At 57.3% G+C, this 16,412-nt stretch overlaps 1 protein-coding gene across 3 annotated transcripts in view; it reads right to left on the reverse strand.

The window, feature by feature from the left end:
* Positions 1-16,412, reverse strand: part of DNAH10 (dynein axonemal heavy chain 10) — a 132,318-nt gene that overhangs the window by 677 nt on the left and 115,229 nt on the right. For 2 of the 3 annotated variants that reach the window (XM_045200470.3, XM_045200472.2), the window contains 19 exons: positions 16,177-16,394; positions 14,946-15,167; positions 14,571-14,718; positions 12,743-13,022; positions 11,856-12,085; positions 10,634-10,907; positions 9,768-9,872; positions 9,261-9,415; positions 8,506-8,660; positions 7,465-7,648; positions 6,686-6,886; positions 5,829-6,038; positions 5,578-5,673; positions 4,969-5,140; positions 4,371-4,502; positions 3,990-4,201; positions 3,734-3,901; positions 965-1,145; positions 178-323 (listed from right to left, as the gene is read on the reverse strand). In XM_045200470.3, coding sequence (XP_045056405.3) covers positions 178-323; positions 965-1,145; positions 3,734-3,901; positions 3,990-4,201; positions 4,371-4,502; positions 4,969-5,140; positions 5,578-5,673; positions 5,829-6,038; positions 6,686-6,886; positions 7,465-7,648; positions 8,506-8,660; positions 9,261-9,415; positions 9,768-9,872; positions 10,634-10,907; positions 11,856-12,085; positions 12,743-13,022; positions 14,571-14,718; positions 14,946-15,167; positions 16,177-16,394 — 3,489 coding nt within the window. Of the gene's footprint in view, positions 1-31; positions 111-177; positions 324-964; positions 1,146-3,733; positions 3,902-3,989; positions 4,202-4,370; positions 4,503-4,968; positions 5,141-5,577; positions 5,674-5,828; positions 6,039-6,685; positions 6,887-7,464; positions 7,649-8,505; positions 8,661-9,260; positions 9,416-9,767; positions 9,873-10,633; positions 10,908-11,855; positions 12,086-12,742; positions 13,023-14,570; positions 14,719-14,945; positions 15,168-16,176; positions 16,395-16,412 lie in introns of all 3 variants that reach the window. The other variant, XM_045200473.2, reaches the window with a different exon arrangement.

Raw genomic sequence — 16,412 nt, forward strand, 5'->3', positions numbered from 1 at the left:
TGTGTACACGCATGTGTGCGCATGCACTTGCCTGGGACGTGACTCCACACTGGGATCGTGCCTCATGGGCTCCCCAACCCAGGGGAGGTTAAGCACCGCCTCGTGTGTACCTACAGCGGGGGTGGGGGAGGGGGAGAGGGGAAGGGAGGGGAGAGGAGAGCGGTGTGAGCCTCCCACCTGCAGTTTGAGGCGGTGGGCTTCGATGGGGATGACCTTCAGGATCGGCAGGTTGACAACCAGCACCTTGGGCTTGCTCTTGATGAGACAGCCTCTGTCTATATCCCAGTCGGCACCTTCCAGATACAGTCCCGACACGAAGCAGCCTGAGGAGCCAGAGGAGGCCGGGCTTTACGCAGAGGCACCTGCCATTCTTCTGCGCAACAGCCCTAAGCGGTGTCCACGCCAGACACACACTGAGCGGTCCTGCGTCTTCATCATTAATCCCCTCTGAAGAGTTCACAGGGGCGCTAGTGCTGCAGCTGCAGGTCCTGACGAGGACCCCGGGGCCCCGGGAAGTGGCCGTGTCCAGAGACAGCCAGCACAGTGAGCGACCACTGTCAAAGGCATGCGAGGCTGCAGCCACACTGAAGGTCCCAGTCCAGCCCACTGTCTGTGATGCCCACGCCTAGAGCCCCTCAAGGTCTCCAGGGAAGTCGCCCAGTCTCCAGATCCAGGATAGCTCTCATTCTGACCTAGGAGCCCATTTCTGCAAACCAGCCAGGCAAGCATGGTCCAGGTCTCTCGATGCTGGCCCGGGTCTCACAGGAGAGAGTGCTGGAAGGAGTGCGTGCTCCCCCGGGAGACGTCAAGACGTGGACGGTGCACAACGCAGCCATGTGGCGGCAGAGTAACCCACAAACCCAGCCTGGCCCATCCAGCTCACACGACGTTCACCCCCAGAACCGGGGCGCTCGGAGGGGCACCCTACATGAGAGGCTGTGGATCCATAAGGAGCTGACCATACCTTGTCCTGCCCGCTCATTCACTTCATCTGCATCTTGGAACTTGGTCACTTGTGTGAACAAGGTGGAGCGGTCCAGAGGCCACCCGTTCCTCCGGCAGGTGGCCTGCACCAGGGCCGTGAGGTAGGACTCAGGGATGTGCAGCCCTGAAAGCCACATCACGCTGGGCTCGCCCTCGGTGACCTGGAGAGAAGGGGGGGTCAAAGCTGACCAGACCGTGAGTTCATGATTAAAGACGCAGTTTGTGCAGGTGGCAAGAAGGCGGGGTCGGGACAGCTGGTGGCCCACGTGGGAAAAGCAACCACGCCAAATTCCAGATGCAGCAAAGGTTTGGATGTGAGAAAGTAAAACCACAGAGGTACCAGATCAAATGTCCAATAGGTGTAATAATGACGACAACCTTGGGAGTGAAGACGGTAAAACCCAGAAGCCGTAACAGAAAAGACTGATACATTTGACTAATTTCCTTGACATGCAAAGATCTCTTAAAAATCAACTTTAAAAGATGGAGAACTCAATAAAAATGAAACCAATATACCAAAACACAATTCGCAGAAAAAGCAACACGAGATGTAAAACACACTCAGCCTCACCAGAGTCAAAGAAGCATATCTGGGCGGCCGGCCAAGATGGCAGCGAAGGTAGACGCAGTCTCGCACGCACCCACAGCCACGTCCGAGTTACAGCTCAGTGACAGAGCCACCACCACGCAGAACCGCGGGAAACCTAGCTGATGGAAGCCCTACAACTAAAGGGATAAAGCCACCACACAGAGAATGACGGGAAGCGGAGACACGGAACAGGCTACTGGTCACACCCACACGTGTCGGATAAAAGTCTGGACTGATATCTCGGCTGCAGAGGTCCCCGCTGAGGGGCAAGGGGTCCCAGCCCCATACCAGGCCCCCCGGTCCAGGGTACCAGAGCCAGGAAGAGAAGTCCCCATAACCTCTGGCTGTAAAAACCAGCAGGGATTTTAGCTGAGTGAGACAGAGTCCCCAGCAATTCCTCTTAAAGGGCCCGCATGCAGGCTCACTCGGCCTCACTGGCTCTGGGCTCCAGCACTGGGACAGCAGCTCAAAAGGCACCAGGGACACATGGGCAGGAACCAAACTGTCTGGTGTTGGGGCAAGAGCTGGCTCAGGGGCAGCTTTCTGCCAAACAAAAGTGCTGGCAGAGGCCATTGTTCCTTTTCTGAGCCCTCCTGGCCCGGAGCAGGCAGGCAGGTGCCGCATCCCAGTCTCCGTCAGTGTGGCTCACACTGCTTGCCCAGCCTGAGACCCCGCCCCGCCAAAGACGGGGGCCCACCCCAGCTGTTCCCAGTGGCCTTCCATAAGAACGGCGTCCTGGGTCAAATTTCAGACCTTCCTAAAGTCTCTCAAACAAGCAGCATCTGGCCTCAGGGAGCCCCATAATGCTCACTAAGTGGGCCGCACCGAGACACACCCTGACCAGAATGCAGAGGTTAAAGACAGAGGGGACCTTAGAAGCAGCAAGAGAAAAGCAGTCACCTACAAGGGAGCCCCATAAGACTGTCAACTGATTTCTCAAAAGAAACTTTGCAGACCAGAAGGCAGTGGTAGGAAATACTCAAAGTGACTAAAAGCAGGGACCCACAGCCAAGCCTGCTCTACCCAGCAAAGCTATCATTTAGAACCAAAGGGCAGATAAAGAGCTTCCCAGACAAGAAAAAGCTAAAGGAGCTCATCACCACCAAACCACTATTACAAGAAATGTTAAAAGGTCTTCTTTAAGAAGGAGAAAAAAAAATAAAAATTTTGAGTAATAAAATGGCAATAAATATATAACTATCAACAACTGAATCTAAAAAACAAGATAAACAAACAAGCACAACAGAAACAGACTCCTAGATACCGAGAACTCGCTGGCGGATGCCGGATGGGAGGGGAGTTAGGAGTTGGCGGCGGGGGGAGAGGGGTGAGGGGTGGGAAAGCACAGACTCATCCTGACAGCGCAGTCACAGGGATGGAAAGTCCAGCACAGGGGACAGAGTCGGCGATGCTCTAACAACTATGCCCAGTGGCAAATGGGTATAAGGTTTATCGGGATGATCACTTAGTAAGTTAGATGATGTCTAATGACTGGGGTGCACACCTAATATAATATTGTATGTCAACTACAATTGAAAAGTAAGAATGATTTTTAAAAAGGAGAAATGCACATCCCAACAATTAGGTATCACTGCTGCCGATGAGGGAGAAGAGATTCAAACTACTGGGAGCTCACGGCGCTGTGAGAGCTGAGGGAATAAGCGACCTCCCACACTCTGGTTTCGGCTCCTCTAGAAAACTGTCTGACAAGAGCTGCCCAAACCCGAAACGCACACACTCTGACCCACCGCTTCCACTGCAGAAATGACCAGGGGACACACTCACGTCAGCACCAAAGGCATGTGCTCTGGGCTGTCGCTGGGGCTGGCAGAGAGAAAGAAGAGAAAAACCCAATGGTGACCGCCTCAAGGTCCACCAGTGCAAAGGGCCTGGGGGTGTCCCAAAAAGAATGAGGTGGACCTAGAGGGACTTAGATGGACAGTTGCCAGGACAGACTCTCAGACCAGTAAACCAAGCTGCAAGTGGTCCACTGCCAAGTCTTAAAACCAGAAAAGGAAAAAAGACAGATACGCTTGGAGAGTCAGACACCATCTCTAAAGCACTCGGCCAACTGCTAACAGAGGTCTGGGGGTGGGGAACAGTTGGGAGGTGGTCGCAGGGGGTCCAGGCTGCACCACGAGCCAGCGACCTCTCCCTCACCCACGACGTGTACTGGCTGAACCGCTGCAAGAAGTAGAGCATCCAGTTCCCAAGGGACTTCAGGGTGTCGGGGGCGAGCTTTCTCCAGATGTTCGGGATCTGCCCGATAAATAGGGACCGGGCGACGTCGTCTAACTCGCTGCTCATCCCAACTTCTCCAGCCAAGGCCTGTGGGCAGATGGGGAGTGGGCAGGTGGGGGTCAGATCACCAAGCTCTACGTCGAGGCAGGACTCTGCCCGGTGGGGACACGCTCACCCTCTGCAGCTCAGCTAGGGACCGGGACATCCGGATGATGAGCTTGTTGAAGCGTTCCAGCTCCTGCAGGAGCACCACCGATGTGGGGGAGATTCCCAACCCCAGGTGCTTCCTGACCTGGTCCAAGTTGAAGACCTTGGGCATCTTGTTCTCTATGTCCTTGGCCACGTTGCCAATGTAATCGTCTCGGCTGATGCCACTGCTCGATTCCCCTAAAACCAGGATACTTGTCAGGGAGAGCAAGGCAGCAGGGTGTGGACTGGGGCCCCAAGCCTGGTGGCTGGCGGACAGGCATCAGCACTACGGACACCCTAGGGACCAGCAGCAGCACCTTGGACCAGCAGCCTCCAGCCCCAACTTCGTCCTCCCTGTGGACGGTACCTGTCTGCGGCTGCAGCTCCAGCAGGTGAGCCCACATGTCGCGAGCGGCCTGCGTGTAGTACCCGATCTCAGCGTTGGAGTGGAGACCGAACACCTCTGGCGTGTTGGCCAGCGGCAGGGCCTCAATGGCTTCTGCAATCACAAACATACTCGGTCCGCAACGCACCCCCCTCCATCACAGAGGGCCCACCACCTCAGCACCCCGACACATGAGAATAATTGCCCTGCTTGGTGACATGTCTTTAATGAGAACTTGACACCAGCTTGACCAGTCCAGCTCTATGTCCATCCGTTACGAAAACAGCTCGGTGAGCTTCAGGAGCCACCCTGTCCTTCTAGGCGGAATCCGACAGACGCGCCATCATCCCAGGACAGGAAATCTGAACTGGCTCCAGCAGCTCGGAGGCTGGGACCAGCCCCATGGGACCTCTCAGAGGTGTGATGGACCGCACCTACCAGCCAGATGGCTCTCCTGTCCCCTTAGGTGAGGGGACAGAAGAACCATCAAGCCGACCACAGAAAACAGAACAGCTGAAACATATGGACCCCCTTGGGGGAAGACTTTCAAAGTACTTTCCTAATGTCTGAGAAACCTCACCAACGAATCTTTCCTTTACGTCACCGGCGGGAATTTTGTAGTCCACTTCCTTGTTCCGGAAGAAGTGGAACGGCTGGAAAGTGTCAAAGAGAAAGTCTCCCAGGTACTCGTCCATGTAGATGGTCAGGATGCGCCGGTCGAAGCTGTCGATGGCCCGCCCTCCATACATGACCTGGGGTTACAGGGGTGAGAGCCAGCGGCCGGGGACTGAAGAAACGAACCGAACACAACAACCGAGCGGGCCAGCAGCCACGTTTGTCTCTGGAACAGGGATGTCACTATTTGGGCCGTGTGCCAGCCACTGAGGAGCAGTCCCACACACCCTGCATGAAGGCACAGAATGGGAGCCAGGCTCTGCGACACGCCCAAGGCGTGGCAAGGCAGGCCCTGCCACGCTTCAAGGACACGCACCTCCAGGGCGATGACCCCAGAACCCACATGTGGATGGAGGTCTGTGAGAACGAGGACGACACAGAGACTGAGGGGCCTGGGCTGACGGGCAGGAGGAGCAAGAGGGGGGTCACCCGGGGCTCTGAGACCACGCTCAAGGGTGCCAGGCCACTCAAGCCCTGGGAGGCAGTGCACAGAGGGTTCCCAGGACGCTCCTACCTCTCCAATGAGGTACTTGAGGCTGCCCCATGGGATGCGGGGGTCACGCTGCTGGAAGGCCTTCGTTAAGTAGGTGTTCAAAATCTCCATGCAGACCTGAGAAGAGGAGGGACGGGCTCAGCAACAACCAGACCCACTGCCACTCGCACCCTGCCCCTTGTGAAGACGTGGGCAGGGCCGATACCGCCATCGCTCGTGTGGGAGAACGGGCAGGAAAGACAGCTCCGGGGGAGGCCGCGCCGGGTGCTCACCTGGAAGTCAGACTCGTTGAAGTCGTAGTACACGTTCCAGCCAATCTTCCCGAACTTCCTCCGCTCCTGCACCACGGCGTGGAAGAAGGCCAGCACGTAGACCAGGGGCCTGAACGCGGGGTGCGGGCACCGGTCCAGCGCCTCGTGAGAGATCTTGAAGTAAGTCGCTCTCATGTTGAGCTTGAGCCCGTTGGGCGCCTCCGTGACAACCTGTCGGGGGCCAGGCCCGCACACGGCTCTGAGGAGTGCGCACAGCGCCGTCTTCCCGGCTGTCCCGCGTCTTTAGGTGGCCACCTGTCCCGTCCCCGGATCACAGCCAGACCCAGAGCTGCTCCTTCCTCTTGTTAAGGGCCCAGCAGACCTTAAGGGGCTGAATGGATGTTCTCAGAAGCACAGCCACTTGCTTGGCAAGTGACCTGGAGGAGGTTCCCCCACCACTCCCCGAACCGGGGCCCTCAAGGGTGAAGTGTATGGAGTTACTTTGCCCTCTACCGGCCCGAGACAGATGGCAGAACCTTTCCAAAAATTCTCAGGGGGATACGTTAAATGGGGCGTGTAAACCACAGGAAACTTCTGCATGAACCGCCAGAGGGCTGCAGGTGGGGCGGGCCTCTGTTCAGAGAGACGCGCAGTCCGTGCACGCCAGCCTACGCTGTGTTTGGGAGGCGCAGCTGCCGCCCAGGGCGGGACAGGGGTGACCTCTGAAGACAGGGGGTGTGGAATTGGACAGGGTATGGGGGGGCTCCAGCCACACCCTGGGATTATTTCTGAGCATGCATGCATGCACACACACAGACGACTGGCGGTGAGCCGAGGGCGGGGCTGTGGGTGCGTCAGGGTCCATCCTGGAGCCAGACCTTCAAGGACTTCTGCAGAATCCCGATGGGGAAGCCCTTGGTGGGGTCCGTGGTCAGCCAAAGGCGGAAGTCCGGGTGGGGCTTGCTGATCCTCTCCAAGGACTTCTCCAGATCCTTCAGCCACTTGACCAGCAGGTGGCAGTTCTGCAGCATCAGCCATTGCCCGCGAGCCACCGCTGTCTCCAGCAGCTGCAGAGCCAGCTGCAACGATGGGAGAGGAGAGCTGGTGTCCTGGAGCCCTGGCACCCCCATGTCCTCCCAGAGACCCACTCCAACCCCCGACCAGCAAAGGCCCGCTCCAGCTGGAGCTGTGGAGGGAGCCTTCGAAGGGACAGTGTCCGAACTCTCTCAGGGCCACCTATATGTGTGGGGCTGATCACAGCCTGGGTGGTGAGGGAGCACCGTGGTCTCCCCCATGGCCCGCTCGGCCCCAAAGTTCCCACTTCTCTGACACAGTCACCCCTGCTCTCGGACCACTTCCTCAGCCTGGCCCCTGGGGCAGTGACAACCCTGATCCACAACGGGGATGGGGGCTGCAGGGGTGGGAGGAGCTGGCTGTGTGAAAGGGCTTTGGAAGGACCAGCACCCATGACCACGCGTGCGGGGCAGCCACCGGATACCAGATCTAGAACCACGCTCTCCTTATAGCGCCAGGAACTGCGCCCCCGGCTCTCTCAGGGCATGGCCCGATTAGCCTAACACCGGGCTCATCAGCTCTTCCCTCACAGAGGCCAGAGACCTTGCCCGACTCAGAGCTGCTCCTTCCAACAACAAATTACCTTATCTTGGCCTTGACCCATGGCAAGGAATTTGAGGCGGTTTCCCCCAAACCCAGTGCGCTCGGCGAGCTTCATGAGGTCGCTGGCGGGGTCGGAGCCGGGGCTCAGGATGAACACGATGGGTGAGTTGGGGGTGCTCTGCTCGAAGATGGCCTCGAAGCTGATCATCGGGGGCTGCACGTACCTGGTGGGAGGACACGCTGGCCAGGGCACTCTCCCGCATCTGCCGCCCTGGGCCCACCCCTCTGCTAGGGCTCCCCGCACAGCCCACCCAGCCTGAGAATCCACTCGCCACGCACACAGGACGCAGCACGCCGGGGCCTCCCTGCCTCCCACCTGCACAGGCGTGTGCGTCTGCATGGGGCAAGGGCCTCCTGGCAGAGCGCCCTCGGCCAGCCTTCTGGGGGACATCCCCTTGGCACCAGACCCAGGGTCTCCACAGTGACGGCTGCACAGGTGTGTTCTGAATGGCTCACATTTTGAAATTCCAAAAAATTAGCTTCCAACACATAAGGATGGGCAGAAACCTAAATTCCTAGCTTATTTTGAAGAGTCGGAGGATCTGGGTCCCCACTGCCACCTGGTATCAGTCAGCAGGAGTTAAGGGGCCGCCAACCAGGACCTGACCTCTCCTACAGTTTGCCACAGTCCCCACCCAGCTTCATTCACTCATTTCCATCACCTGCCAGCCACCAAGTCACATTTGAGCCCCAGCATCTGATGTGGCAGGCACGAGGGACTGTGGCTGCTGGCACCTGAAGTGTGGCCACCCACACTGAGACAAGCCCTGGGTAAGTCCATGCGGGGTTTTAAATCCTCCATACCGAAGAGATACGCACAGTATCTCATGGACTCCATGATGAGATCGTATTTAATATGTGAGTTTTAACACTGTATTTCTCTAGAGCAGCGCTGTTCCAGAGTGGCTACCCAACAGCATTCGAAGGCGGTTCTCCTGGAGCCGGCCACCCCTGCCGTCAGAGTGCACGGACAGGCATGGCCCCACAGAAAGGGCCGGGCGGACATGAACACCGCACTTACTTCTCTCCCATCGTTACAGTCACGTAGTCGGTCACGGCCCGGTAGACCCGATCCACACGGAAACAGCGCAGGATCAGCAACTTCTGGAACGGGGTGATGTCGCTGTCATAACCCAAGGGGAAGGGAAACTGCTCGAGCGAGTCCAGGTCATACCACTGGAAAGAACAAAACACAGCCGTGGTGGCGTCAGCTGGGTCACGGCGCAGGCCCCCATCTTTATGCGACGGTCCCAAAGCCACTGTCAAGGGGAGAAATCTATGGGAGCATGAACATCAACGCCACTTCTCACCAGAGCTATCGTTTCCTACCCCAAAACATGCACTTCAGGAAAGAGAGTGCACATGAGTGCACACGAGTATAAATACACACTCGTATTCACTGCTGAGACCGCCAGTGCCCATCGGGGGCATGTCCCTGGTAGGTGCTCAGTGAGTGTTTCTTGGATGCTGGATGGATGAGTGGATGAAGGGATGCATGGGTGGACAGATGGAAGGATGGATGGATGGATGGATGGATGGATGGATGGATGGATGGATGGAAGTACGGATGGATGGACGGAAGGACAATGGTTCTCCCACAAAGTTGGCTGAACAAGCACATAAAGAAGACTTCTGTCCAGGGAATGAGAGGGCACTGGTCACACTCAGAATGGTCCGCACAAAGCACACCCCTGCACTCACGAGGAGTCAGGCTACAGTTTCGGCCTGGAGATCCGACGTGTAGGGAAGCGAGTGAGGAGATGAGCAGGAGCTCACCTCCTGCCAGACGGCCGGATGTTTCTCCACGTCCTCGGGAAGACCCCCAAAGCGGTCTGGAAACAACTCCGACAGAAGCATGATGTCTTCCCACCCCTGGTCAGACAGCCAAGTGCAGGGCTTCTTCCGTCTGCTTCTCTCCAGGGAGATGTTTCCTAGTCACGAAGAGGGAGAGTCAGCAGCCAACGCCAACACGGCAAGAGGAGCAGGCAGCTCTGTGCCTGGACCTCCCCCTGGGGCAGACCCACCGCAGAAAGGGGGCAGGGAAGGGGAGGAGGCGTGGGCTTCCCGTGTCGCCGCTGGTGACTCCTGCCAGCCTCAGGGGCACCTTCAGGCAGAGAGCGGCGGCTCCAGGACAAACCAGAACCATTTGTGAGGCTGGGATCATCCACTGAAACTTTTAGTAACCAGCGCAACTGGAAGCCAGTTCTAAGGGGAATTTCTGTTGCGGTTGTTTTAATGAAAAAATTGTGTACACATATGAACGGAAGGAGGTGGATTCATTACCTTTTAAAAAGAAATCTAATTCCTCCTGGGGAACTCTCCCTTCTCCTTGCTCTATCTTGATCGTCATATTGAAAGAAAAGAGTAACTTATGCCGCTCAAACAACCCTGGAGAAAACAGTGGGTGGATAGTGATTTAAAAAATCGTTGTTAATACTGAGTTTCGTATGCACAATGTGCTCACACACCTAAGAGAACTGTAACGGGGGCGGGGCTGAGGGTGGGAGGCAGGGAGCGTGGTGGAGGGAAATGGAGACAGCTGTTCTTGAACAGCAGTAGAAAAGGAGAAAAAGAGAAACGAGACGAAACACCTAGACTGCATGGCTGCACTTAGCCCTCGCTGGGCTCAATTTATAAGCCATGCCCCACATACATGACTACGTTCTAATAAAACTTTATTTATACAAGCAGGTGGAGGCCAGGGGTGGCCTGTGGGCCATGGCTGCCGATCTCTGGTGTAGAGGACGTGCATCCCGCCAATGGGAGGATGCGACGTGCTCGAGTTCTTTTCTAACAGGAAATGCACGTTGCTGGGAAGGTCAGCCCTCTGAGCCCAAGTCGGAGGCCTGAACTCCCCTTCACCTGTGTTAGGAGGGTCGGCCACCCAAGTGTGCCCCACAGGGACAACAGTCCTCAACCTGTTTCCTGCCTGACTGGTGCGGGCTGGACTCTGCCCGCCCCCAGCCCCTACGGAGAAGCCCTGAGCCCAGCACCCCAGAATGGGGCTGCAGCTGGAGACAGAGCCTCTGCAGAGGAGGGAAGTGGAAGTGAGGCTGTCAGCGGACCCCAATCCCACCTGACAGTCGGATGAAGACACCGGAGGTGCACACAGCGCACACCTGTCCCAGTCCGTGCAAGGGGTCGCTCACCTGTGCAGCCGTAGTTATAGATGTTGAAGGTCAGCGTGTCCGTTATGTTCCTTAGTCGCTTAATAAGGATGGAGTCCGGCAGCGACTTCTTCAGCGACAGCCCGAACACCTCCAGGAAGGCGCTCAGGGAGTACTGGTACATGGCATTCACCAGGGCCATCTCCGACAGCACAAAGAACAGGATGGCCCCCCGCCGCGCGGCTGGCCGGTAGCCGTCCCGCAGCCTGTCGATGTCCAAGGCTGTCTTCTCCGCCAGCTTGAGCTTCTCTGACACCTAAGGGAAAAGTGCACATTGCCAAGGGAACAGGGAGCTTCACACCCATAACCAAGGGGAAGACGGGGGGTGGGAGTTGGGGGGGCGGCCAGAAAATCCCATTTATGCCCCAGAGGCTATCAGGGCACCCACCCCCTTGCAAGAAATGATGGACATTATATCTCTTCATGTCTCACTGCCCCTTTTTCTAGTAACGGTCCCTGCATTTTACTTGGAGAGTCACAGCTTCCCCATCTTGTTCCATATGTGCGACCCCACCCCAGCTGCAGGAGAGGAGCATGTGCCTGAGGCCTAGCCAGTCCACATAGTCTATCCTCAGGCCAATCCCAGGCCATGAGCCTGGTTTGGGACGAGCATGTGACTTAAATGCCTCTAGGACCTTCATGATAGGGACAGGTAAAGACTCTCACTCTTCCCTTTGAACTTGAACCTGAAAGGACATGAGGCCAGACCCACCTTGAGACCACAAGGGGAGCTTAGCAATATGGGGTGGCAGAGGACAAAGCCAACAGAAGGCACAGCCCAGGAGTGGAGAGAAACCAAGTCTTGATGACATGCCCAAAGTCCTGGATCTGGAGTCCTGGATCCAGCCCTACCTGAAGCTTTCATGGACCTTTCTGTTTTCTAAGCTGATAAATTCCCTTTTGACTTAAGCCAAGCAGGGTTGGACTTTCTATTACTCTGAACTGAAAGAGGCTGACCTAATGCACAAGGGCCCCTGGGGTCCCCTTCAGGATAACCCTCCCCAGAGCATGCCCCAACAGAAGGGCCAGTTCTTATCAGGCAAACCCTCAGGTGACCCAAAGTCCAGGTCCAACAAAAGTGCAGGTTGATGTCCTCCCACCCTCAAAGCCTCCAATTCTAGGGCCTGGGACCACAAATGAGGCCCTGAGGTCATGGAGTCCAGTTCTCTCCTTAAATTGAATGCGTTTCCTGAGCAGCTGATACCTCTGTGGCTTTGGACTTGGTCTCCTCCAGGGTCTGCACCAGCTCTACATTGTCCAGCATGTTCCCTGTGGAAGTTGCCAGCTCCCGAAGGAGGGAATCTTCCAGGTCCTTCAGCAGGTTCTTGTTCTCGCTCGTCTCCTGGATGAGGTGCTCCCTCTGCTCCTCCAGCTCATGCCTCTCGAAGGCCACCAGCACGCTCAGCAGCTGGTCCTCCAGGCCCTTCAGTGTGACTGCGGGGGAGCAGGGCGGCCCTCACTGCGCTGTCCCCCGACAAGCCTGCCACCGTATCTTCTCACGGTGCAGCTGTGCCTGGGGCAAGCCGAGGGTGGGCACAAGCCAGCATTTCAGGGATATGGGGACTCACACTCCTGACATAATCACTCAGAAGCCACAAGGTGAAGAAATGTCAGGATAAAATAGAGACACTGCCCTACAGAGGGGTGGACAGAGTGCAGACGCACCCCATAAAACCCTGGTGGAGAGCACTGCCACACCAAACCAAGCATTGCCAAACCTGGTGGAAAGCACTGCCACATCTAAGAACCTGGGTGACGACCCTAGAAAATTCAAGACGTGGCATGCAGTCCCTAAGGGAGCTCAGCCACACAGTGAGCACACACACACAGCACCACTTCCTGCCTGCCGGAAGGGGTCTCGCCTCCTCCCAGTGCGGACATCTGGGCCCTGGTCCTGACTCAGCCACCTCAAGGCTCAGAACGCCTTGCCTTCCTATGTGTCGCTTGGTCATTAAGAACTGACTGGTTCAGATGTGACAGAGAGGAGGAGCCACAGTCACTGGGTAAAACGGCGACCTGGGAAAGCCTTGGTCGCAGATCGCGGTCCCCACGGCAACCACCTGACTGCGCTGCAGCGCCGGAGGCCCTCACCGGTGTAGTTGATCACCATGGCTTTCCCGAACACGGACGGGGTGTATCTGGGGTTGGCCAGCTTGGTGGTCAGATAGAGTCTGAAATTGGAGTCGTAGTCCACCTCCTTGTCGCCCAGGATGATGAACTGCCGCCCTTGGGAGACCTTGATGTTCTTCTCCAGGACGTTGTCAATCACAGGGTCGATGTACTCGTCCACGTCGTGGAACAGGAAGGGCGTCCCGTACTTGATGGACATCTCCAGCTGCTTGAGGAAGTCGGGGTCATTGAAGGACGCGGCCTGGAGGATGGGGGAGGCAGAGGCACAGGGTCAGCCCACTGCCCGCGTGGAAGGCGAGGAGTGGGGTGTGGACACAGAACCTGGAAGACAGCCAAGGGGAGAAGCCGGGCACGTAACCCGCGTGAACCCAGAAGGCCACAAGGTTCAGGCTCAGCCTCTCGTAAATGCAGAGTCCAGCAGGGAGGAGTGACTACGGGAGAATTCTGTTACATCTCTCACAGGACCGCAAAGGGACCCAAACGCAGAGCCCACAGAAATGTGCGTTTTAATTCTCTTTCCTCTTTTGTCCCCTGCTCTGAAACCTCAAGACTGCCTCAATATCTCCCCTCAAAGCACACGAGGAAGCCTCCCCTACGCCGGCCCGCTGGGGCCCCGCATCCTTGGCTGCGCCCTCTCTTACTGCACTGGCCCAGCCTCTCTCCACAGGAACTGAATCCGCCTCTTTGAGGCGTAAGAGGGCAGCAGCAGCAGCGGAGTGGGGGCCAGCAGCAGGTGGCCACCTCGGGGCCCTGGCAGGCTGAGGGAAGTGGGCTGCGGAGGACCACGGCCGCACCCGGGCGGCTCGACCTAGTCTGTGGCTCTCCTGAGCTGCCGAGGCCAGCGCTCCCCTGACCACGGATGCAGCAGGCTTCCCCCAACCGCAGGTACGTACCTGAGAGCAAGGACCAGACAAGAGAGGGCAAAGGTAACACTCGAGATCATGGATTTGTTGATTATTTCAGACAAGTGATTGGACTCCAGCAATTTCACCCAAGAAAACATGAAAACATATGCCCACAAAACAGCTTAGACATGAATGTTCTTAGCAGCACTATTCACAACAGCCAAAAAGTGGAAACAAACCACGTGCCCATCAATGGGTGGACGGATGGACGTGGTCCATCCACACAAGGGAACTCGAGTCAGCCGTGAGCAGGAACACAGCGCCGACTCCTGCTACAACGCGTGGGAACTTAAACACACAGCGCTGAGTGAGAGACGCCAGACACAGAAGGCCACATGGTGTGACCCCACCACGTCGACGTGGAAAACAGGCAAGCAGGCAGAGACAGAGGGCACGTCAGCGAGCGCCAGCGGCTGGGGGAGGGAAGGACTGAGGGGAGGGTGATGGCATCCCTTCGGGGGCGATAACCCTGACTCTGGTTACTCTGTAAGTGCACCAAAACCCAGCGAGTTGTGTGTGACATGGGTGAGTTCTACGGTATGTGAGTTCTATCTTAATCCAGTCCTCTCCCACTCCCTTCCAAAACAAAGCTACCGAGCACCCAAGGCTGCCGAGCCCTGCACGGTAGGGACATGGAGATGAGCAAAGCTCACGGCCTGAGGGCAGTGCACAGAGCAAGAGCAGAGCAGAGCCAGGGGGTCATCCTGCCCTCAAGACTCAACTACAGGGCTGGGGGGCTCCGCCTTGGGCTCAGGGCAGTGGCATCTGAGCTGGGTGTGGCCACGGGCTAGGGGGGGATGCCTGAGGGGAGAGGAGGTGGGGAGCCAGGCCGCACCCTGAGCAGGGGCAGGGAGGGCAGCAGGGGCAAGGGAGGCTGGCTATACCCGCAGGTTGTTTTTCTCCTCCTTTCTCTTGATCCAGCTGAGGGCCTGCTGCTGCGGGTCGATGCACAGGGGGAAGCGGCTGGCCCGGGTGGTGAGGATGCCATTCTGAATGGAGAGCTCATCGGGGGGCAGTCCCTGGGAGCCCCACCTGGAAGGGACAGTGGCAGGAAAACCCACTTTTCTCACCCAGTTGTGAACCGAGGGTCAAGGGGGACAGGGTCAGCCTTCCAGAACAATCCACCAATCCCAAAAACTGCTCAATCACCCTCAGAGTCCGGGAGCTGGATTCACAGTGTACCCGCTGCTACCCACGGGGCACACCCATGGGGACCCAGGCAAGGCCCCACCTGTCCCCGGGCTCAGGACCGCACACACCTGCTGACCTCCACGTCGTCTGTGAGCAGGCTTTCTAACCGAAATGGCTGGCTCAGGGGGATCTCCCGCTCCAGGATGTCCTTCTGCCAGACCTCACAGACCATCTCGTTGCGGAAGTCCCACGTGAACGCGCCCTCGTAGCTCAGGAAGGCCGCACAGAGCAGGCAGTCCCCCAGCAGCTTCACCCGCCGGTGCATCAGCTCGCCCAGGTCTTTCAGCCACCTGGTGCAGGACAGGGGCTGCGGTAAGCAGCTACCTTCCAGCACAATCTGAAGGAACGCTCTAGAAGAACCAGCCTGACCCACTGCTAATGGGGCTAGCCAGAAGAAAACTTTTCTTGAGATTTTCTTTCCTTTTAGATTGCCAGCTCATTTTGCCACTTCCCTTCCTACAAACTTAATGTTTTGAAAAACTTTGTTCAATTCCAAGGCTCAGCAGAATCTAGCATCTAACAGGGGCCTTGATGAATGTTCGTGGGACGCACTTTGTCTCCAAGCTCTCTATGAAGCAGTAATCGCGTTGTTTCTGAATGTTTAATCCATAACTCACAAACACAGCCAGCAGAGCTCACGCACCCCGGCCCAGCTGGCTGGCACAACGCTGCCTGCAGTAGGAGCGGCATTTCTCTGGCCTCTTCTGGGAACGCGGCCCAGGTCCTCTGGGCCGTGCAAGCAGGGGCCGTGTGTGTCTCTCATGAGCAGCAGTGTTTCCAGTGTCCCACACCACATCTGCAGGTGCTGCGTTAGAACTGCTGTCCCACCCAGCCGGCCAGCTGTGGCCACGTGGCCTTGCCCAGAAGCACTGAACAGCCCCGCCCACTCAGGGGCGCAGCTCAGGGCTGAACAGGGCATAAGCACATGGCAGAGTGGCCTCCTCCTCCAGACCCGCCCAGAGAGGACTCGGGGTCAATAGTCCCCGAGAAGTAGCCACTCCCGGGATGGGAGGCACCTCAGAGGAGGCACTGGTTTCTCCCTGTCTCCACAGCAGTGGCTCTGCCTCCTTAACCCTCCAGAGTCACTTAATAAACAACACTCAACAATGAATAGAAAGGCTGTCTGCAGGCTGGTCACTAGCCCCCTTCACCACGGCAATAGTGGAGTCAGACAGTTTCATGCGGTTTTCAGATGGAAATGCAGCACAGACTCTGTGTGGCGAGAGCTCTGTCGCTGACGTCCGTGCCCAGACCCCGAGCTCCTCTGAGAGCCCCAGCCGGCCCAGGGGGCCCACGGACCTGACGTTCTCTGAGCCCAGGCCGGAGATGAGCTTGTCGGCCGCGATCAGCCGCCGCTCCATGATTTCGGCCTCTTCCTGAAGCTTCTGCTTCTCTAGGATGGCTGCCTCGTACTTGGCCCCCAGTGCTTCCAGCTCTCTCTGGATCGTGGCCAACTCGTTCTGGATCCTTTCCAGCTCACGTTTCGAGAGGTAAAAGTTCCGCTCCAGCCTGGCCACCTAGTGAGAAGGATGGGC

This window comes from Desmodus rotundus, chromosome 7, assembly GCF_022682495.2.
Source record: "Desmodus rotundus isolate HL8 chromosome 7, HLdesRot8A.1, whole genome shotgun sequence".
In the NCBI taxonomy this organism is placed as follows: domain Eukaryota; kingdom Metazoa; phylum Chordata; class Mammalia; order Chiroptera; family Phyllostomidae; genus Desmodus; species Desmodus rotundus.